Source organism: Polypterus senegalus, chromosome 3 (genome assembly GCF_016835505.1).
Source record: "Polypterus senegalus isolate Bchr_013 chromosome 3, ASM1683550v1, whole genome shotgun sequence".
Classification (NCBI taxonomy): domain Eukaryota; kingdom Metazoa; phylum Chordata; class Cladistia; order Polypteriformes; family Polypteridae; genus Polypterus; species Polypterus senegalus.
Genome location: NC_053156.1, coordinates 32,115,800 through 32,137,242, shown reverse-complemented (window position 1 = coordinate 32,137,242; position 21,443 = coordinate 32,115,800). Strand labels below are relative to the sequence as shown.

The window sequence follows — 21,443 nt, the reverse complement described above, 5'->3', positions numbered from 1 at the left end:
TGGATTTCCATCAATTCCATGTTTTTTTCCCCAAATTGTTATAAATAATAGCAGAGCCACAGGAGTTTTATTGTCTGCTGCCTATTATTACTCTTGCCCATTTCACTCAGTCCTTTCTTGGACTTGACAGCCATCAACAAAGTTTCATACAAACTTTTTGTTGCCCTAATCATCTCTTCTGAAATTCCCATGATTGCTAGTGACCGCCATAGTCCTTCATGCCATACAAAAATACGCTAATAAAATTGTTTAACCAGGGAATGGAGAGGCAGGGAGTTTAGAACAGGTCAGGTTTAGAATCATGCATGAGGTGACGAATGGCAGTGTAAAACTAAATATGGATAATAAAAAATTCAAACCCAAAGTTTAAGTGCAAAACTATATTAAGAAACACTTTAAAATGATCTATCAAACATAAAACAAGTGAGCTGGAGTTGTATGTAACTCAGTATAATTATGAGTTTACAGTAATAACAGAAACCTGGCAAAATAACAAAGATGATGAGGATTATAATATAGATGGGTATATACTGCTTTGCATCCTCCCCCACCAAAATGTATCGTCTATGGACGATTTGCAAAAGCTGTAGATTCGTCAAACATTTCAATCTCCGGTTCTCAACAGTCTTGTTACTTTGCCAAAAACATAGATATCTCGATGATGATGTGCGTGTGTCTGTGTATCACAGTTTCTTGAGGACAGTCTTCAGCTAAATCAGTTGAGAGAGAAAAATGCCAAACTCGAAACTTAAGCCTGAGTATGTGTGGATTAGTTTACGAGCCAAATCATGCAAGAGAAAGAGGCACTCTAGACCGGGGTCCCCAACTCCAGTCCTGGAGTACCACAGAGGCTGCAGGTTTTCATTCTAACCCTTTTCTCCTGTTTTTGCTGCTAACTTCTTTTGAATTAATTCTAATTGACCAGCTTTTGAAGACTCAGACTCCTTGATTGTTTCGTCTTCTTTAATTAGCTGCCAAACAATAACGAGATACAAAATGAGCCAAAACATGACCAACAAACTATGACCATCATACAATATCTGAAAATAAAGAAAGGTGAAGGTCTCAGGAATTATGATCTGCTCAGATCCACAAAGCATTTGAACAGTGCTCTTAGAAAAGAAAAAATCAACTATTTTGGAAATGTCTGCTATTACACAATGAGAGCAGCAACAAGCCATTGAATTAAAGAACGGGTTTAATTAATGACAAGACTTGGCACCTAATTAAGCAACTGGTTGGACTGAAATTGTTTGAAGTTTGAGGCCTTGACTTAGTTCATTTTCTGTTGGCTCACTCACTTCACATTTCATTTCTGTTTGGCCATTTAAGGAAAGAAATGAAGCAATTCAGAGGAAGGATGAAGAAATTCAGGGGAACAAATCTTAAAAACACAAGGAAATTAAAATTAATTCAAAAGAAGTTTATTTGCAGCAAAACAGGTCACTAATTAAGAAAAGGGTTAAAATGAAAGCCTGCAGCCACCATGGTCCTCCAGGACTGGAGATGGGGACCCCTGCTCTAGAGGAACCCTAAAATACCAATTAATTATAAATTCTTCTTGTCAATTCCTATTCGATCAGAAAGCATCTGAGCAGTAAATAATGAAATATTATAGAATAGTTTGGGTAACTTGGATCCTAGGGCTCAAAGCCTACTGATGCTCACATCCAAATTAGTTTTAGAAAGGAGAGAAGAACAGACAAAGAGGAGTTGTGGCTGTTAATATCAAACAAAATTTAAGTGTAATTCTTCTTCAGTTGGATGATGAGCCACATCTTAGTGAGGACGTCTGGAAAGCAAATAAGAGGCCTTATTTTAGGAGTGTGCGATAGAGATACCCCAATGCAGACTGTAATTTCAATGCACATCTTTTTTTGTAAAATTAAAAGGAAAGTTTACAGGGGGGTATTATATTGATATATAACTACTATAGTCATGTATAACTACTCGACTATTAACTTTGGCTAACTGTGCAAATACCGAAACACAATAGCAGGAGTTTTTAGATGTAATCGGTGACAGTTTTTTAACACAATATGTTAAAGTACGAACATGAGAGTGAAGCCTAGATTGAGTATTTATGAGGGTGCAGAAGTGATAAACCACTAGGCTCAAGTGAATATCATATAAAACAATTCTTAAATTTTGGAAGAGCGTAGATCCAAACACTAAAACTGTTAAGTTTAACTTTCGTAAGGCAAATTTTGAAGAGATGTGGCAAAGTCTAAAAGGAATAAACCATGAAAAGCTTTTAAGTGTAATGACAGTTGAGAAGTAGTGGAACAGGTTGAAAACTGTTTTATATGTAATACAGGACAAGTACATACCTAAATTTGAAATAGTAGGAACTTAAAAACAAAATCCACAGTTAATAAAGAGTTGAAAAAGAAACTGCAAAAGAAAAAAAAAATGCTGTATAAGGCGTATCAGACTAATAACTTCAATGTGAATCGTAGTCTTTGTCTCAGGTTACTAGGTAGTGTCCATGACTTGCAGCCATATAGCAAAACAAGAAGTACCAGGACTCTAAAGACTTGGACCTTTTGCTCAGATACCAGGACCATCACACACCCCTTTCCAGCAACTGCAGGGCTTCATAGGAATAGTCACCAGAGACATGAATGTTGCTACTGACGTAAGTAAACCTCCCGACAAGGTTGACACTCCCTCCACATACAGACACACTGCTGATGGCTGAACCTAAGCGGTCATTAAAGGCCTGGATGCTGGTTTTTATCCAGGACACTCACAAGCCCAGATACTCAGACTCATCACTCCATCTCTCGAAATCCCCAATCAGATCCTCCATTGACTGTGCAGATCACAACATCATCAGCAAAGTCAAGATCAGTGAATCATTCTTCACCAACCGATGCCCCACAGCTGCAGGATCCACCCAGTCCAGCACCCAGTCCATGCAATCTTTGAACATAGTAGAAGCAATAAAACACCCCTGACAAACCCCCAAATCAACTGGGAAAAACTCAGAGGTTCTGCCTCCACTCACAATATTAGTATACAGGTGGGCCATGATATTCAGCAACTTCTGGGGATCCTGTGAAGTCTCAGGAGGTCCCAAAGGGCAGCTGAATCAACTGAGTCAAATACTATGTGAAAGTTGACAATGGCTGCTAAGAAACTCTGCTAATATTTGTGTTTGCACTCCATGCGAACACCTATTACTATGATAGGGTTGATGGTAGTTTTCTTAGGTGTAAAACCAGACTGCTCCAGTCACTGGTTGGTGAGCAAGTGATCATGGATTCTATTGAGGATGATCCTAGCAAGGACCTTACCTGACACCGACAGCAGTGTTATCCCCCTGTAGTTGCTGCAATCCGGGCAATCATCCGTCTATTTCCAGTAAGGGATGACAAATCCTGTTTTCCAGTCAGTTGGAATGACATCCATCTCCCTAATGGAACCAAAGATTGCATGCCATGCAAGGACAAGCTTACCACAAGCATGGAGAAGCTCACCCCGGATACCACAGATCCCCGCAGCCTTCCCTACCCTCAGCTGGTTTACCACCTGTGTAATCTCAATGAGACTGGGTGGTTCACAGCTAACTGGAGGATCAGCCTCAAGAACTGTGGACCCATAGATGTCCAACGTCCTAGCCAGATGATCGGCTTTAAACAGATGCTCAAGCTAGCTAGCCCAGCGGGCCACAATTGCAGTGTCATCCATAATGACTGTTCCATCACCTGCCCTGACTGCAACTCTCCGAGGAACAGATTTGGGTGTGCATAATGGTTTGATTCCTCTATAAGCTGGACATGGGTCCCTAGACCATAGATGGTGTGTCACCTGCTCATAGATTCCTCAAATAAACACCTTCTTATTTGCCCTCAGAGCCCTTGCAGCCGTCCTTCTCAATTCTTGGTACAGACCGCAGTTGCCATCAAACAGTGTGCTGTGACTCCTCTCAACGATATCCAGGGTGATCCATGAAACACCTCCTTCTGGAAACACGGGTAACACCAACACAACCCTGAGCAACCTTCATGGAAGGTGTCCCACATCACATTAGGATCAGCAGTCACATCAAAGTTTGTAAGTTCCTCACACACACACACTACATGCAAATGAAAGAGCCTGATCTTGGAGTCTGGCCAGGTTCAGCCTCATTCTTCTAGTAGGTGGTTGCCTACTGGGCCTAAGCTGGATCTTCAGAGCAGCAACAACAAGTCTGTGGTCAGAATTCACAAACTTATGCAAAATATTCCTTTAAATAAAAACAAGGCCCCAATATTCCTCCAGTCCTAAACAAGTTAATTCCAATGCCACACCAAGGACAGGGCATCCATATGGGGCACAACCCAATTATGAAGAACAGTTGGGTACCCAACCCCTAATGTTGCTAAACCAGCATGATTAAAAAAAATGTAAACTCTAGACATTGTTTTAGGCAATAAAACCTACTGTCAAATGCGACAGGGCATGTAGAAATGAATAGACACAAACCAATTCAGCACAACGGAGAAATTAAAGGACAATTCTGAGGGCTAGGTCTGGTCAAATCTTGTTAAGAGATCATAATGAAGCTGCAGCTCCAAAGATTAAAAGGGTCCTGCATTTGAAGAGCATTTTTCACCCACAGTAATTAACACAGGACACTTAATAGCACTCGGCTTAATCCTTAAAACATACAATACAAAACGCAAGCCTTACAAAAAGCTTAGAGACACAATTGTCCTCGCTGTTCCCTACAGCGCAGCTCTCCGGACAGTGCCACAAAAAGAGAAGCGTAGGTGACTAAAAGAGTATGAAGAAAAAAAAAATCTCAGTTCAGGAAATAATAAAAATAAAATAGGTCCTCTTAAAGGAAACCATTTGGGAAGGAAGAGGCCGGCTATTGCAGGAGGCGCACTTAATAAGACCTGGCGGCGATCCCGAAATACTTGAGGATTTAACAACGGCGTGTATGAAAGCGCAAACGCATTTCGAAAGGGGAACGGTAATCCTGAGGGGAACAAAAGCCTTTAGTCACACAACAAAAGAAAAAAAATCTATTCAGTGGCACTGTTTTTAATCTTAAAATGCTATGCTACGGAATCTAAGGTTTCAAGCAAATGTGGCATAGAGAGAAGCAAATGAGGTTAAAAAAAAAAAAAAAAAGTTAATGGAAGATCGCCTGACCTAACTATCTACATGTTATAAAATATGAAGACATCAAAACTGCCGTATGGTCTGTTTGATGTGCAATTTTAGGCAAAGAAAATTATGTTAATAAAGTCAGGTTACAACTTATTTTAAGGAAAATTTTCTCTGCAATTTTAAAAATGGAAGCACATCTGCCAAAATTCCTCACACTAAAAACTTAACTCTGTAATGAACATATGAGACTAATCAGGGAGAGAGCCCAAATGCACGGCTGTCTCTTAGTCAGGTCCGCCCGGCTGTTTAAAAAGCACATTACTTTTCCTTAAAGCAAACGCGTCCATACAGCACTAATTTAAAGAGACCCCCGCAATGTCTATGGAATGCAAATTTTACAGATTCAGTGGATGGCTTTTCTAAAATGATCTTCCCAATTCAAGGGATCAGGAGGTTTATTCTTCTACAGGATGCCCATGACCCTGTAGACTGTCATCACATCCAATGTGTTTCATAATATGATATGACGACAGGTGAACCGGAAACAAATAACAGGATCGGTAAAACACATGGGTGGGTTTTTTTTCTTTTGGAGCCTAGCTCTGATGTACAGGTCCTGAATAATCTGCATATGATCCATTATTTTTTGAGACTGTTATGCATTATCTTCATTACTACACTTCTGAAAAATGCTATGGTGATACAGTTGATTCTCTAATTCAATGACTCTTTTTAGTATGGACCTGGATAACCGGGTTAGGAAGATGGAGTGTCAATCAAATATCCATTCTCAAATTACTGTTTGATATTGTTGAATTCTCTTTTGTAACAATAAGCATATAAGAATCCACACAAACTCATACTTAATTCTCACTAATGAGTTCATACGTATTAACTTTCTATTGCTAGATTTGCTCCTGATGGGAATGTATGGTCACCCTGTGATGCACTGGCACACTGTCCAGGTGCAGTTCACACCCTGTGCCCGATGCCCGTTAGGATAAGCACCAGCTGTCCTGCAACACTGCCCTAGCTCAGCCAATAAGGAAGAATGGAAGGATGAATAGTCAGTGTCAAACAAATATTCATTTACATATTTTGGTGAAAAAATTAGAAATTCTCTTTTGTAACATCTTTCAATAAGAATGTAATAATCAGCAAAAACATTAAAAGTAATTTCCACTAATACAATTTATTTCTTGAATAGCCTAAAATCACAGTGAGTTTTAATAGGCCCCATTTTGTGACACATACAGTATGGTAAATTAGACCTAGTGATTGGACTGTGAGTGTTTGTTCACCCTGTGATTTATGAGCTCCCTGTCCAGGTGTTGTTCCTGCCTAACATACGATCTTTGCTGGGATAGGCTCTAGCTGCCCTATGACCCTACTGTGGATGAGCAGGTTGGGAAAAATCAGTCAGTGGTCTCCCTTACACCTTCTCATATACTGAGATATGGGAATGGATATTTGAGGAGTAAACCACAAGACAATGACTTTTATATTATGTACATTAAAGAACCATCAACAACAAATCAAACTAATAATATATTGAACAATTATTATAAGAGTAAAGATGAATAAATAGAAATCTGCAGCTGCATGAATATAAGGTAAAGTACCACTTTCTGTGAACATAAATAGCCCAAAAGTTGATAGAAATCTACGTTTTGTACCGAATACTTGTATGCGAAATTTGGTTAACCTAAGGGAAAGCGTACTCAAGTTATTGCATTTACATATATACATACATACATATTTCCAGAAATGGTATTTTCAGACTCAGGGAGGTCTAAAACGTCAAGATCAAAATCTCGAAATGGAATTTTTGAAGGATTCCCACACTTTCCCTATACTTAGTATACAAGAAAGTCAGGGAGGTCTAAAATATCAAGGTTTATCAAAATCTCGACATCGAATCTTTGGACGATTACAATACTTTCCCTATATTTTGTATAAGAGAAAGTAAAAATAGATGGCTAGGCTCAAATAGATATCCATTTACATTTTTGATGCCATAGAGACAGTGTTTGCATTGAGACAGCTCATAGAAAAGCATCAAGGACAACAGAAAGGTTTGCATTGGTGTTCATTGATTTGGAGAATGCTTATGATAGAAGGTCACGTCAAGACGTCTGGAGGGTCATGAGAGAGAAAGGAATACCAGAGAAGTAGGAGAGAATTGTCCAGGGTATGTATGAGGGAGTGAGGACTCAGGTAAAAAGCAGTGTTGGGGTAACAGACAACATCCCAGTTAGAGAAGGTCTGCACCAGAGATCTTCTTGAAGTCCTTACCTCTTTGATCTGGTTAAGGATGTATTGACTTGTTGGAATAAAAGACTAATCCCTCGTATGCATGTTTTTTGCTGATGACATTCTGTTGTGCAGCACCAGAAAAGCAGAAGCAGAGAGTAAGTTGGAAGAATGGAGAAGAGCTTTAAAAGAAAAAGGATTGAAGATAAATAGGAAGAAGGCAGAATATATGAGGTTCAATGATGATCAGGATTTAGAAGATAACCTGCAGGGACAGCTATTGAAAAGAGTTGATAAATTTAAATATTTAGGACCAGTAATGGAAAATTAGTGTCAGAAAATTAGACATTGAGCACAGTGTGGATGGAACAACTGGAAGAAGGTCTCAGGAATATTGCGTGATCGAAGATTAGAGGTGAGGGTGAAAGACAAGGTTTTTAAGACAGTGGGAAACCACCAATGATGTATGGAGCTGAGACGTACACAGTAAAGGGAACACAGGAGAAGTTAGAAGTGGCAGAAATGAGAATGTGGAGCTGGATGTGTGGAATTACTTAAAAGGCCAGAATAAGAAATGAGACAATCAGAGGTACAACATAAGTGGGGGAGAGATCTAAGAAAGCACAAGAGAGTAGGTTGAAGTGGTATGGATATGTAATGAGGAGAGACAATGAATAGGTGGGTAAACAAGTCATGGGAATGGAAGTACAGGAAAAACAGAAAGGCCAAAGCTGGATGGGTAAAGTAAAAGAAGATATGAAGGGAAAGGACTTGACTGGTGAGGAGGTGCAGGACCAAGCTGCATGGGGATGGTTAATTAGGCACATCGACCCTACATAGAAGTGGGAAAAGATGAAGATGAAGTAGGTGTCATAGAAATAGAGTAAGAAGCACAGACATCCGGGAGAGGCTCAGAGCAGAGCTGCTGATCATCAGCATCAAGAGGAGCCAATTGAGGTGGTTCAAGCATCTGATACAGATACCTCCCGGAGACGTCCCTGTGGAGGTTTTCCCAAGTATGACAAGCTGGGAGGAGACCCCAGGGAAGACATGGGGCATGCTGGGAGGATTGTATCACACAGATGGCCTGGGAACGCCTTGGGATCCCAGAGTATAAGTTATATTGAGGCTGGGGAAAAGGATGTATAGGCCTCACTGCTAAGACTGTTGCCCCCACAACTGAGTTTCAGATAAGTGGCGGAAAATGAGTGAATGTTTTGGTGCAATATTCATCAATTCTCTTTTTTAGCAATCTTCAAAAAATCGTATAATAATTCTCATTAATGAGTATATAATAGGGTTGTGCAGTGTACCAGCATTGAAAAAGTACAAAAAAAAGTTTTAAAAACAATACAGTACAAGCATTTGGGGTTTTTTGGTATCAAAAGTAAACATCATCTTTCCTCTTAGTCCCTCCACACTCGCCTCCTTAAGACATCACAAAACAAAATTACACGCTTTTAATGTTTTTGGAACTTCAAGGGAGACCTAACTCACCTTATTACTATGAAGCAATTTGGACTTCACGGGGCAACACACAAATCTCCCCAATGGGCTGTGGGGTGAACGGGACTTTAAGGAAAATGCATTTGTTCAGGGAACTTGGAGTTAGACAGGGTGTTTTGAATTGTCACTCCATTATCCACTTACATGTTTCAGTGCAATATTAAATTCTCATTGTAACTATCTTCAATAAGCATATAATAATCCACACAAACTAATATGCAATTCCCACTAATGAGTGCATGCATATTAACTTTCAATTGCTAAACCGGCAGCTGATGTGCAAGAGTGTGGTTACCCGATGATGGACTAAGCACTCTGTCACAAGTGGTGTTACCACCAGTGCCTGATACTTGATCAGAAAGTCACCAGCAAGAGGGCTAGCAGAAATGGATAGATGAATGGATGGTCAGTGTCAAACAAACATCCATTTACATGATTTAAGGCAAAGTTATGAAATTTTCCTGTAGCATTCTTCAATAATCACATAATAATACATAGAAACTAATAAGTATTCCCTACTAATGAGTGTATACACTTTTAATTTTCTATATGCATGCTAGAACAGCCCTAGTGAATGTGTGTGGCATCCTGCAGTGAACTTGTACCCTACCACTGGTGGGATAGGCTCCAGCAACCCCCAAAAATCTTCCTTGGATAAGAGGGTTAAGAAAGATGGATGGTGGATAGTCCAAGTCAATCAAATATCCATGTACATGTTTCACTGTATAATATTAATAAAGTGCCTCTTGTAATAATCCGCACAAATGTTTAACTCCCACTATTGACTGTATACATATTCATTTTTATTATGTACTCTATACTGGCCAAGTAGGTATTTGTGCCAACCTGTCCAGGTATTGTTTATGCATGCTGGGATTTGCTACAGTGGCTCCACCCTGCATAAAAGGGTTAGGAAAAGTGTTTTGGTATAGTATCATTAAAATCTCTCTGGTACCAATATTAAACAACCATATAACAATCCATACTAATGAGTGCATACTTAATAATATTCAACATGTATGCTGAATTGACCCCGATGAGTGCAAGTGTGTGTCTTCACCCTATAACTGACTGATACCCTGCCCATGTGCGATGCTTGCCAGGATAGGCTCCAACTGCCCCCTGACCCTGCCATAGATAAGCTGGTAAGGAAAATGAATGGACAGATCTAAGGAGTATTTTTCTGCTATCTGTCTATACATTTAAAATAATATGTATGCTTTTTATTACAGAAATACTTATTCGTCTGTATCTGTGAGTAATTATCCATCCATTACAAATCTATTTTTATAACTTAGGGCGTCAAGGTGTTAGTAACAATAGCGAATATCTAGATGGAGTCAGAGGACAGTTGGTTGCTGATCTCTTGTGCCATTCCGGACACGCCGCCATCCTCAACTTGAAAAAAGGAGTTCATAGTATAGGCTTGCAGTATGCAGATGGGTGGTGTGCTCAATCACCGAACACACACATTTCGGGTTTAAATTCGTTTTAAAGTAGGCGATTAAAAGGCGGTACAGCTATAGTTTGCAAACAACTTTCAGAGTTCTTTTGCTGTTGTTTCGCCTTCCCGGGATCAATACAACTCAAAGTTCTGAACACCTTCATTAAATCTCTCTTAAGTCTTAGGAGTTTACTACATTCCTAAAGCCAATTCTTAATCCGTGTATGGGTAAATATTAAGATAAGGCACTGCGTGGAATGCACATCTGACATTATTTATCTTGTCTCCGGGTACGTCAGACCCCTCTGTCTAATACACTCGCACTGTAGACACCGCTCGTTCCTCAGTCTACGGCCCGCTGTCGCCTGGGGGGAGTTTTCCGAGACCGGCACATCCTAAAAGTGTAATCTAAGTGTCTGGCTGTGCTTTCCCACAGTCTGCACGAAGAAGAAAAACTACACCCGGACTTTCATAAATCTCGTCAACCGAACAAGAGTTTAGACGAACGATCGATAGATCGATCCACCCTCCTCCTCCTCCCCCCTTTTGCAGTCTTCCTCCCCCTCTGCCGCCGTCGCCTCCTCCCTCTCCCCTCTCGGGACACCCGGACTCACCCGAAATCCTGGTCCATCGATTTGAAAAAAAACTTATAGTTTGGTTTGTTCAGCACTTGCTTAAAATCCAATAAGGTGATTTTCTCCGCGGGGATAGCAATCTTCACTAAATACGGCGTTTCTTCCTCATCAATGTGGTAAATTATTTTCGTTTCCGCCATTTTTCCGAACTCCTGGGAAACGATCGGGACCGCAAATCCGTGCTGCTCCTTGTCCCGTCTGGCCGGAGTGCGGTTTTTCTACTTTTCTTCTCCTTGCGTTTGCCAGTAAAGAAACAAAACGCCAAGACCGGGAGAGGGGGGGAAAAAAGTTTCTAAGAACAACAACAAAAACTTTTCCTACGAGCCAACGCGGCGTCTGACGTCACCTGAGCACCCCTTGCGTGAACTCCTGCGTCCCCCTTCCCCCTCCGCGTGCCAATTAGTCGTTTTTTGTGGGAGAGCAGGGACCCCCCTCCTCCCCCACAACTCCATCCGTCCCTCCCTCTCTGAGTCTTTCAGGATTGTCCTCCGCCCCGCTGCGATGATCCTTCGCTTGTAACTCAATTTGGGCAGAGCAGCTCCTTGGCCGATCGCGTGCAGTCACTTCTGATCCCCCGCACTCCCAGTTTCCAAATCTTAATAGTCGCGGAAATATGCGCTTAGTCTGCGGGCGAGTTAAACCCCTCGCGCCGCCAGCTGCTCACTTGCACACATCTGACACTCCGGACACAAATGCTGGCATTTGGATTGAAATTCTCATCGATCAAAAATTTAGGGGATGGCACGTATCACATTTTTATGGATTTATTTCATAATGGAGCTTTTAACATTAACCTTAACACCCGTCTTTCTTATACAAATTCGGAAGTTGCCGGCTTGGTCCTAAATTTGACGTTATTTTTTTTTCTCGTCAGTCAATGATATAGAGAAAACGTAGATAATTATAATGTTAGAGTTGCTGTATCAGACGTGTTAATTATTTCAAGTTTGAACACCCACTCAGTGGACTTTCCTGTTCTTCCGAACTTTATATAGAATTCCTTCCAGGATGTCACTTCTGTTTTGTTCACTGTCCACGTGAATGCCTTCGAAATACCTGCAGACTCTCAATTGTTTCATTATTGGAGTTGTGATTCACTGGCGCCCCCTGCAAGCAGTAGAGCGCTCACTGCGTAAGTGGAAGATCATTTTGGCCAAAGCACGTGTGTGTTTAATGCCAAAAGCAGCCTGTAGATTCAAACATCACATTGAATTGGCTCTAAATACCTTGTGTAGTGAACCAGAAAGTATAAAGCTATACAAATATTTTGTTTATTTCTTAACCCTCTTATTCCATTAGTGTTTTGTAGTTGACCAGAGCGTAACCCAGCTGCATCCATTTACATTTATTTATTTGGCCAACTCTTTGAGCTAAAGTGACTTACAACGTTTGAGATACAATTAGTTGCATTTCTTTGTTTTATTCCCCCTAATTGGAGAAGTGAATTGCAGGGTCACACAGTGTCAGTGGTGGGATTCAAACCCACAACCTCAGGGTTTGAAGTCCAAAGCCTTAACCATTGCCTGCATCCAGTCCAAGATGGCTTTAACCCAATACTTATGAAGTGTGTTGTGAAACTGACATTGTCATACACTAAAGCCATCATCCCCTCCAATCTTGATCAATACCAGTTTGCATAACAGAATATTCTGTGTTGATTGCATTTCATAAAGCACTGACACATCTGCAGCTTCAGAATATGTATGCCAGGACACTGTTTGTCGATTTCAGTTCTGCATTAAATGCTGTTATTTCACATAAATGGATTCATAAACTTAGTAATTTGGGCCTGAGAACCGCGTTCTTTATTTGGATCATGGTCTTTTTAACCAACAGACTCCAGAATGTTAGGGCTGAAAGCTTCACTTTGCCGGCCCTAATTTGGAATACTAGAGAGGCACGGGGCTGCGTTCTCAGCCCTTTTCTCTTCTAATTCATTCCTTTAACTCTATAATTAAGTTTGCAGATGACACTACTGTAGCTGGTCTGGTATCACACAATAACGAATCATCATATGGGAAGGAGGCATGATACGTCTTTGAGCGATGCACAGAAAGCAACCTGGCCCTTAATACCTCTAAAACGAAGGAGATAATAGCAGATTTCAGACTAACTAAACACCCTGCACTTCATATACACGGGAAGGCGGTGCAAAGGGTAGAAACCTGCAAATCTGAATCTCAGGTTGGTTAACTGGCAGGACACAAAGAGTACAGATAAGTGGTGAATGCTCCACGTGAAATGAGGTCAACAGTGGAGTCCGTCAAGGATCTGTCTGTTACCTTTATCTAATTTAAATATTAATGACATAGATTCCAAAGATAGTAAACTTGAGAAATTCACAGATGAATCGTAAGAATGGCAGACAGTAAGGAGAGAGCACAAACAATTCAAAAAGACTTGGACAAGCTTCAGAACTGGGTGAACACTTGGAAATTGAAGTTTAATGCAGAAAAGGGCAAAGTGCTAAATGTGAGCAACAGGAACGTTAGTTATAAATACAAGAGACAGTGACAGACTGCGTCTTAATTGAGGCAACCTCTGAAAAGGATTTAGCGGTTTATGGCGACACAACCTTCCCATTGTCTAAGCAATGTTTAGAAGCAATTTAAAAGGCAAATAAAATGTTAGGCTATATCATAAAAACTGATGAATATAAATCAAGGGATGTGATGCTCATACTATATAATGCACTAGTTAGACCACATCTGGAGTATTGTGTGCAGTTCTGGTTACCACGGCACAAAAAAAACATAGCAGCACTTGAAGCTGTGCAGAGGAGAGCAACCAAGTGCATCATGGGACTTAAGGACAGGTCCTTCTGTGACAGACTCAGAGAATGAAACCCGTTTAATCTCAAGAACAGGAGACTATGTGGAGACCTAATCCAGGTTTTCAAAATTCTCAAAGGCATTGATGAAGTAGATCAAGCAGGATTCTTCCATCTTAAGGGTTAATCGCATACTCAAGGACATCAGTTCAAATTAAGGGGAAGATCATTTAAAACAGAATCCAGGAAGCACTTCTTTCTGCAAAGAGTTATGGGACTCTGGAACAAACTATCAAGATGTGGAGTTCAAGCAGAAACCTTCACAACCTTTTAGAAGTATCTGGATGAGATATTGGGACTGCTTAGCTATTAGCTAAACAAATCGGTGCAATGGACTGAATAGTCTCCTCTCGTTGGTAAAATTTCTTATGTTCTTTCTCATGAAAGTTTTTGTTTCTTTAGGTTTTAAATTAAAAAAGATCTGATTTGGTCCCTGAATATTTACCACCTGCTGAGGAAATCCCAACAGATGCTACATTTTTCAAGGAAGCTTATAAATCATGCTTTACCACTGCAGCTACTATGGAAAGTATACTGTGTTATTGTGCAACAGTGTGGTACGCTAGTTGTTCTGCTGCCATTCAGAGAGATTTACAACATGTGGTGAAGGTAGTCCAGGGGGTCACTTGGACTGAACTACTAAATCTGGACAATTTCTACGTTTACCAATTACATAAGAGGGTCAAGTAGCATCGCTGGAGACCCGACACACCCTGGAGACTGTATGTTTGCCCCTTTACCATCTGTCAAATGCTACAGGACAATTTCTGCTCTCATAGTTAGACTGCAGAACAGCAACTTTCCGAGAGTTGTAGTCCCCCAATATTGTAAACAGCTCTTAAAGTGCCTTATACTATACCGTAAAACATTATCCTTCTTCTCAGTGCTGATAAGGATTACTTAAAAAGCATTTTAGAGTATTGGCAGCGGATTTAGACTACAGTAACTATTTTAACATCTACAGCATTTTTATACTTCTGTTGTGTTTTGCATTTAGCATTTACAATCCTGTATTATCTGGTTCAGTCTGCTTTGATTTCTTTTTATATTGTATGCTGTATTTTATTATTCTGTTAGAGGACTGTTGCCACACAAATGTTCATTGTATGCATTACAATGGTAATAAAAGTGTCTTATCTTATCTTAACCCAGAAGGGCAGTAGTCCACCTCAAAGTACACTCATGGTAGCAGGGAAAATTTAGAGGTTCCAATTACCTAAACTGGCACTTCTTTGGGGTCTATGGCAGGAAAGTGGAGAATTCTGAGAAAATGGGGTAATAGAAATTTTCTAAATCCACAATGAGCAGGCTGGGATTTAGACCAAGTCAAACCACTATGTCACTTTCTCCAAATATTTGTGTTCAAATTTGTGGCCATATGTCTAATACAAAAGCCTATGTGGTTGGGACAGAAATGGCATCCTTACACTTTACAGTCCAATGTATTAGCGACTGTGGTGATCACACAGCATACCTGAGCTCAAGTCTGGATCCCGGATTCCAGATTTATAATAAAGACAACGTGGCATTATTTCATTCCAGGTTGTAAACACCAGGCATTCAGTCTTGGAGAATTGAATTAATGACACATCAATGACAAGGACACACCAAGAAGAAAAGAAAACAACAACAGTGTGGATGGTAGGCTGACATTTAAACCCAGGAGTCAGGAGCTGTGAAACAGGAGTGTCAACTACCATACCACACTGCACCCTTCTGCAACTATTTGTTTTCATTTTTTTCTCTAATAATGAATATTTCTTTTATATTATGTTTTGGATCAACAGACCATAAACCAAAAAAAAAAAAAAAAGATTAAATAAATAAAGAAATGATTAGCACTAAATGACTACACTTTGGTTGCAGGCATAATATAATTATGTCTGTAAGGCTCTGGCAGGTCATAAAAAAGCCGGATCTGAAAGTGGATACATAATAGGAAATATGGATTAGCTCAGCAGGATTGTTGCTTAAAGTGTGGAAAAAGGCGTTTATTTTTCTTTGGGGATATTTGTTTCCTGGTTTATTTATTTTTAGCATGGCCTCCAGTCAGCCATGGAGAGAAGTCGGAAATTTGTATAGTTAAAAAATATATAAATATATGTGTGTATATTATCCATCCATCCATTATCCAACCTGCTATATCCTAACCACAGGGTCATGGGGGTCAGCCGGAGCCAATCCCAGCCAACACAGGGCGCAAGGCAGGAAACAAACCCCGGGCAGAGTGCCAGCCCACCGCAGGGCGCACACATACACACATATATCAGGGGCAATTTCGAATTGCCAGTGCAACTAACCTGCATGTTTTTGGACTGTGGGAGGAAACCAGAGCACCCGGAGGAAACCCACGCAGACATGGGGAGAGAATGCAGACCAGGGAGGACCCTGGAAGTGAAACCAGGTCTCCTTACTGCGAGGCAGCAGCGCTACCCACTGTGCCACCATGCCACCCATTTATATTATCAATTATACTATTTACTGAAGTCTTGTAGCATTTTTAAAAGTAATAAGGTACTGACAAAATTATATACTTTGAAAGGTGCTATATTATATAATAGATAGATATTATATTAAGACAAATATTTTTGTATTGATAAAACTTTCACTAGCCGTAAGAAGAACTTTCCTTTTATCCTGTTGTACTCGATGAGATCTGGTATGCATGTTCAACTCAGAGAATACCGGGTCAGAACCAACATAAAGTAAGACCTTGGGTGTATTAATCACAGGCTGTGTGTCTCAAAGGACAATAGCAAGTATGACCTATAAGCAAAATGCTAAGTTGGTAGAGGGCTGAAGGACATCGGTCCTGCTTAGCTGGGATTGGTAAAAAGGCACAGGGACGAACATGTGGGAGAAGTCAGCCCCTTCACTATGATGTTGCATCGGTCTAACAGAAGCAGAAGAACGGCATAAATTCAGAGATAGATAGATAGATAGATAGATAGATAGATAGATAGATAGATAGATAGATAGATAGATACTATTTTCTGAACACATACCAGAATGACTAAAAAGAAAGAAAACTCCTGACTTGGCGGTCACAGACAGAGTGAAACACTACTGAGGAGCATTGCTGTTTGTATAAAAGACCCCCCTGTAGCATTTCTTGACACACGTCTGCTGAATAATTCATTGCCTGAAAGTCCTTTATGCTAATATGTCAGAGAGGATGTGCAGCATTGTTCATAATTTGCACTCAGTTTTCTTTTCATTCTCTCCTCTGTCGCTATCTCCAGGGGGCTGAGAGTGTTTCCCATAACTGAGCCTGAGTCTTTTAATTAGTTTATTGATTAGTGAGCCTTTCTTTAAGTTGTGGGTTTGCTATAAAGAAGACATGCCATATTTGAGGGAACAGAATATTTTTATTTTAGAGCTGTACGTTCATTCTAGCTTCAAGTTGATACATTTACATTTACCTTTTCCATTTATTCACTGAGCAGATGCTTTATATTTACATTTTCCATTTATTCACTGAGCAGATGCTTTTACCCAAATCAATTTACAAAAGACATCAACATGAGTAAACTTCTGTATGGAGACTGTTTAGGAACAAATGTTACAGGGCAAGGTTTCAAAATTGACCATCATAAGTGAAGAGCTTTAAACCAAACAGAACATCACAAGACAAGTTCATCTTTCCTTTGTCCCAAGAACCTGTAATGTGCAATAGCAATACAAAATAATCTTTAAGAACTTCTGTGAATGTCATTTGTTCCCATGTGAAAAACCTCAGTGCTGACCTCTTTCTGCTTCACAGAGATAGACTGAGCTTTTTTAACAATGTCCTTAACGTGTGCCCCAAGAAAGCAGGTCAACAAAGTCTTCCGGCCAGAAGGTGCACAGTCCAGGTTTCAAACGATGGAATCCCTCAAAATGACTTCAGCCTTGGCTGCTGGTGTGGAGCTGAGAGCTTCAAAATGGTTGCTTCTCTGGGAACTTGATGTGGAGACCCCCTTTCTTGTTGATGTTCCCACATTCCATCCTGAGTGGATGCAGAGGTAAAACAAAAGTCACCGGATTCAGGTGCTGTCAAGGTGTGGATGGCAACTACTGGAAGGAAGAGCTGGCTCGGGATGTCAGGCTACATCATACTGTAGGTTAAGGACTTTCAGGTGCCTGTGAAGCTTTTGTATCTGAAGAGTATTCAGCACAGGAAGTGACCTACAGGAAGCTAGGCTTCAGCAAGGTTTCAAGTAAGAGTTCCAATTAAACAGATATTCACAGAGCAAAAGAACCTTTAAACACTTCTTAAACAAGCATTTTAGACACTTGAGGGATTCATGGAAGAACATACAGTTGCGAGTGCTCCTATGAAATGTACAATGTAGTAATTGGCAAAAAAATGTCTTACTACAGGAGCTCTAAATAAAGCACAAAAAATCAATAAACCCATCCATCTGTTTCGCATTGGTAGTCAACAAAACTGTTGTTTGTACCTATTCCCTGAAAGTCTCGCTCCCTAGGTCTGTTAACAGATGTTTGCGATTAAAGTTATGGATATGAGAGCAAGGCAATGATCCATTCTTCCATCTGTTTTCCAAACCCACTTATCCAGGACACAGTTACAGTGCAACTGGAGCTTAAGCCAGCAATCATTGGGTGCATGCTGGGAACACCTGAACAGGGCAACAGTCCATCACAGGGTGAACATCCATACATGGGCCAATTTAGCAAAACCATTTCATCTAACCTGAATGTCTTTGGACAGTGGGAGGAATCCTGAGCACCAGGAGAAAAAACAGGCAGACACATGGAGAACATGCAAACTCAATGCAGGACCTGAACCCTGGTCTCCCAACTGTGACGGAGCACTGTGCCATCGTGCGACCACCAAGACTATAATTTCCTCATATTTATAAAATATTGCTGTAAGTACTTTATAAGTAGATATAAAAATGCATAAGGAGATGTAACTTTGTTCCAGTTTTAAGGAAAATCTTTACTACCCAGTGCAACTCTACTCTTGTCAACAAAGGCTCTTCATACCCAAGGAATACTTATAAAATATTTCTTTTAGCTGTGACACATCTTAGGGACATAACACACAGAAATGTCTATTCTGTGTAGCAAATGCCATTATGCCAACCTTTCTTTGTTAGACAATGGCTTTAACAAAGTAATATGATTACACTGAGGCAATATTTACATATTACACAAACAGAACTTAGGTAGACACCTGCCTTAAAAAGAGAACTAGGATGGTCTATAACTTAGTTAATGTTGTCACATGCATGCGCATAGAGGACAGCTTCATGGCTAACGGGTTGGCACTGTGGTTTAATGGCTTCTCTCTTCCTCCCTCTGCAGAATGTAAGCCACACTGCCAATCCAGTGCTGACATCACTTCCTTTGTCCATCCTCTTTGACCCTCGCCTTCCTGTCGAAGACCTACAGTGGTATGAAAAACTATTTGCCCCCTTCCTGATTTCTTATTCTTTTGCATGTTTGTCACACAATATGTTTCTGATCATCAAACACATTTAACCATTCGTCAAATATAACACAAGTAAACACAAAATGCAGTTTTTAAATGATGGTTTTTATTATTTAGGGAGAAGAAAAATCCAAACCTACATGGCCCTGTGTGAAAAAGTAATTGCCCCCTGAACCTAATAACTGGTTGGGCCACCCTTAGCAGCAATAACTGCAATCAAGCGTTTGCGATAACTTGCAATGAGTCTTTTACAGCGCTCTGGAGGAATTTTGGCCCACTCATCTTTGCAGAATTGTTGTAATTCAGCTTTGAGGGTTTTCTAGCATGAACCGCCTTTTTAAGGTCATGCCATAGCATCTCAATTGGATTCAGGTCAGGACTTTGACTAGGCCACTCCAAAGTCTTCATTTTGTTTTCTTCAGCCATTCAGAGGTGGATTTGCTGGTGTGTTTTGGGTCATTGTCCTGTTGCAGCACCCAAGATCGCTTCAGCTTGAGTTGACGAACAGATGGCCGGACATTCTCCTTCAGGATTTTTGGTAGACAGTAGAATTCATGGTTCCATCTATCACAGCAAGCCTTCCAGGTCCTGAAGCAGCAAAACAACCCCAGACCATCACACTACCACCACCATATTTTACTGTTAGTATGATGTTCTTTTTCTGAAATGCTGTGTTCCTTTTACGCCAGATGTAACGGGACATTTGCCTTCCAAAAAGTTCAACTTTTGTCTCATCAGTCCACAAGGTATTTTCCCAAAAGTCTTGGCAATCATTGAGATGTTTCTTAGCAAAATTGAGACGAGCCCTAATGTTCTTTTGCTTAACAGTGGTTTGCGTCTTGGAAATCTGCCATGCAGGCCGTTTTTGCCCAGTCTCTTTCTTATGGTGGAGTCGTGAACACTGACCTTAATTGAGGCAAGTGAGGTCTGCAGTTCTTTAGACGTTGTCCTGGGGTCTTTTGTGACTTCTCGGATGAGTCGTCTCTGCGCTCTTGGGGTAATTTTGGTCGGCCGGCCACTCCTGGGAAGGTTCACCACTGTTCCATGTTTTTGCCATTTGTAGATAATGGCTCTCACTGTGGTTCGTTGGAGTCCCAAAGCTTTAGAAATGGCTTTATAACCTTTGCCAGACTGATAGATCTCAATTACTTCTGTTCTCATTTGTTCCTGAATTTCTTTGGATCTTGGCATGATGTCTAGCTTTTGAGGTGCTTTTGGTCTACTTCTCTGTGTCAGGCAGCTCCTATTTAAGTGATTTCTTGATTGAAACAGGTGTGGCAGTAATCAGGCCTGGGGTGGCTACGGAAATTGAACTCAGGTGTGATACACCACAGTTAGGTTATTTTTGAACAAGGGGGCAATTACTTTTTCACACAGGGCCATGTAGGTCTGGATTTTTTTTCTCCCTAAATAATAAAAACCATCATTTAAAAACTGCATTTTGTGTTTACTTGTGTTATATTTGACGAATGGTTAAATGTGTTTGATGATCAGAAACATTTTGTGTGACAAACATGCAAAAGAATAAGAAATCAGGAAGGGGGCAAATAGTTTTTCACACCACTGTATATACACAAGAGGGCTTTTAACCTACTTCAGTTCTGTCTAGGATTATTGCTGAGAAGACATTTCTGCACTTCTTCACCCAGGGTTTTGCTCCCTAAACCTTTAACAGTATTGTGTTTATAGTGTAAATGAGAGATTCATGGTGCTGACTCAAAGTAGGATATTGCAGTCTGGGGGCATTCCAGGAAACACCGGCCTACTTATGGCAAACAAGCAAAAGACAGTATGAGCATAAAAGCATACAATGATAACAAATTTAAAAAATCATTTCTCGCATTGTAAATTTGTGTCTTTCTTTTATAATCTCTTGAAAATTTCTGTCATTTGGCACCACCTAGTGGGGACACTTGTTTATACCTCTTCCAGGTGACTTCTCTTTTGGATTCAGTGTAGCTGGTTCCTGTTTACAACCGTTGAATAATCATGACATTTTCACATGCATGCAGTTTAAATGAGAAAATTTCTATCTATCTATCTATTGTGGGAGGAGAACAGGCAGTCAGTTTCTTACCAGAAGGACAGACAGGTTGGCCGGCTGGACAAAGAAATAACTTTGCACCACACAAAATTAATATGTTGTTTAGACCAGCAGAAGCTGGGAGCATTTCCATGAATGACAGGGATGGACAGCAGTGCCACACCAGTGTTAACTGCATTGGATCACTT

The 21,443-nt window shown here is 40.4% G+C and overlaps 1 protein-coding gene across 2 annotated transcripts in view; it reads right to left on the bottom strand.

Annotated features, from left to right (window-relative positions):
- dvl2 (dishevelled segment polarity protein 2) overlaps positions 1-11,363 on the bottom strand; it is a 154,731-nt gene extending 143,368 nt beyond the window's left edge. For both annotated transcript variants that reach the window (XM_039746912.1, XM_039746911.1), the window contains exon 1: positions 10,921-11,363. In XM_039746912.1, the coding sequence (XP_039602846.1) occupies positions 10,921-11,081 (161 nt within the window). In that variant the 5' untranslated portion in view covers positions 11,082-11,363. The remainder of the gene's footprint in view (positions 1-10,920) is intronic.
- Between the last annotated feature and the right edge of the window lie 10,080 nt (positions 11,364-21,443).